At 60.2% G+C, this 2324-nt stretch overlaps 1 protein-coding gene across 1 annotated transcript; it reads right to left on the reverse strand.

Moving 5' to 3' along the window:
* Window positions 1–416: 416 nt before the first annotated feature.
* LOC142049397 (transmembrane protein 8B-like) lies at window positions 417–2080 on the reverse strand. The gene is made up of 5 exons (XM_075077081.1): window positions 2073–2080; window positions 1849–1991; window positions 1305–1669; window positions 1122–1238; window positions 417–891 (listed from the first exon to the last, which is right to left on the reverse strand). The coding sequence occupies exons 1-5, from the start codon at window positions 2078–2080 to the stop codon at window positions 559–561; spliced, it is 966 nt and encodes a 321-aa protein (XP_074933182.1). The 3' UTR covers window positions 417–558.
* Between the last annotated feature and the right edge of the window lie 244 nt (window positions 2081–2324).

A 2324-nucleotide genomic window follows, 5' to 3' on the forward strand; every position in this document is an offset into this window, starting at 1 on the left:
CTGGCAGCTTCCCCCAGGGCTATGGGCTCCCCATGGTCCTGCTGGCTTGGGCGGGAGGGGGGGCCCAGCTGCCCTGGCACAGCACAGGTTCCCATGGGTCAGGCATTACAGCCATCCCACAAGAGTTCAGTACCACAGTGAAGTCCTCCCTGCCCTGCAGTGAGCCAAAAGGCTGGAGCCCCTGGCCCCCCACTTCTTGTTGGCCACCTTATTCCATGCCCATGCCAGAGCTATGTCAGCCCCAGAGCAGCCCAACACAGAGCAGGAGTTCTTGCCATGGGATCCTGAGCAAGAGCAGGAATCCATTACCATTCCCCCTTCTGCACCCAGGTCCCCTGGGCACCTCTGTGGCCCTGAAAAGAGGGGAGTGTGGCCCCAGCTCAGCTTCAAGCCCCCCAGCCCCAGCAACTCCTGAAGACAAGTTCAACCAGGCTGTAATTGCAAGAACGGGGCAGCATGGGTGACTGTGCACTCCTGGGATGGGTGGTCAGCAAAGAGAGGGGGTGCTGGGCCCCATGGGGCTGCTGTTCATGACAGGAGTCCAGGCCGTCAACGGCTTCAGCTGGTACAAATGCTGTTGATGGAGGCCACAGCTGGGTTGACAAGCCCCAGCTCCTCCTGTCTGTTGATGCAGAGCTGGTACCTGCAGCCCTTGCGCTGGGGCAGGGGCCCCAGGCGCCTGCTGGGCTTGGCACAGGGTGGCAGAAGGAAGCCGACACTGCCGGTGATGAGCAGGTGCCAGATGCTGTGGATGTAGAAGTAGTTTTCTGTCTCCACAAAGGCATAGAGCAGCATGGCAGTTGCTGCTATTAGTGCTCCCAGGCACAGGTAGAAAGCCCAGCGCTTCCAGGTCGGTGGGTAGTAGTGGCAGTGCCGGATGGTGCGAGCCATCTGTGGTGGGGAAAGAAGGGGGCTTGAAGAGGCAGCCCTCGTGGGGATGGGCATGGCCCCTCTGATGTGGTGCTGTGTCCCCCCTGAGCCAGGGAAGGTGGTTCATGGGGAAAGGTGAAGGCAGCAGAGGGGAGATGCTGGCAGGGGAGTGGGGCTGGATGGCTGGGCAGGATGCAGAGCATGACCGGGATGGGGATGTAAGGGGATGGTTGGGAACAGCATCTCCTTACCCAGGCAATGGCCATGATCCCTAAGGCAAAGAGGCTGGGCCCCAGCAGGTTCCAGAGCCCATGGCGGTCCATCTGCAGAGCCATGGAGAGCAGCATGGCCCCCAGCAGGTACAGCACCTGTGGGGCACATGTCAGGATGGGTCCCTTCCCTGGCCACCCTGCATGCCCCCTCCCCCCACTCACCTGCTTGACCATGGGCTGGAGCTGGGCCATGGCAATGACAGTGACCCAGATGGACATGAGGGAGCCCAGGAAGTCACACTGCAGCACATCATACTCCATGATGCAGAACACAATGTTGCCAGGCTGGTCACAGGCATGGTAAAACTGGGTGGGGGGGGAGGGCATGAGAGCCACCTCCGCATTCACAGTGGAGACGAACATGGTGAAGATGTAGATGGCAGCTTCCAGGAGGTAATGGCTGTGGACGGCGGTGGCCACAGGAGGCACAAACATGACATTGCTGAGGCACAGCAGCAGCATGGAGAAGAGCTGGAAGCCATAGGAGAAAGCCTCAGCATTGTCTGTGCAGCCCCAGACATTCCAGCCTGTGGCCGGGGAGAGCTGCCATTACCCCTGCAGCACCCGCAGTGGCTGGGGAGGGAGCGGGGAAGCCCCTTTCCAGCACCCTGCAGAGAGCCAGCACAGGAGGATTAATGGGGTATGCAACCCCCAGGGAGGAGAGGAGGATGCTGGGGGGTCCCCAGGTGCCTGGGGAAGTTCTCACCGGCTTTGCACTCACAGGCGACGTACAGGTAGTTGTTGGTGCGCAGCAGCTTGCACTGGCCGTAGATGCCACAGTTGTTGATGCACGGCGAGAGGTAGGCACGCAGGTACACCTTGGCCATCACACTGGTGCAAGGCTCAAACCTGTGGCACAGGAGAAGGGGGTCAGCCCTCGCTCTGCGCCCCTCGAGCAGCTCCCACTTCCACCAGAGGCACCTGCCGCACCCAGACATTGCTGACCCAGGGACTCAGCGAGCACGGAAATGAGCTGCTTTGGTACTACACATGGCAGCTCAGAGTTGGTCCCCAAGGATCTTTGCGCTGCAATTGTCTGTGCCAGGCTGGGCAAGCAGGAGGAATGTGGCCATGCTTAGACCCACTTTGCCTTTAGCAATGGACTCAGATGGCTCCTATTTCATCTGGATTTTGCTGTGCAAACACCGTGCCTTGCAATGCCTGTGTGTGACCATGTCGTGG

This window comes from Phalacrocorax aristotelis, chromosome W (assembly GCF_949628215.1).
Source record: "Phalacrocorax aristotelis chromosome W, bGulAri2.1, whole genome shotgun sequence".
In the NCBI taxonomy this organism is placed as follows: Eukaryota; Metazoa; Chordata; class Aves; order Suliformes; family Phalacrocoracidae; genus Phalacrocorax; species Phalacrocorax aristotelis.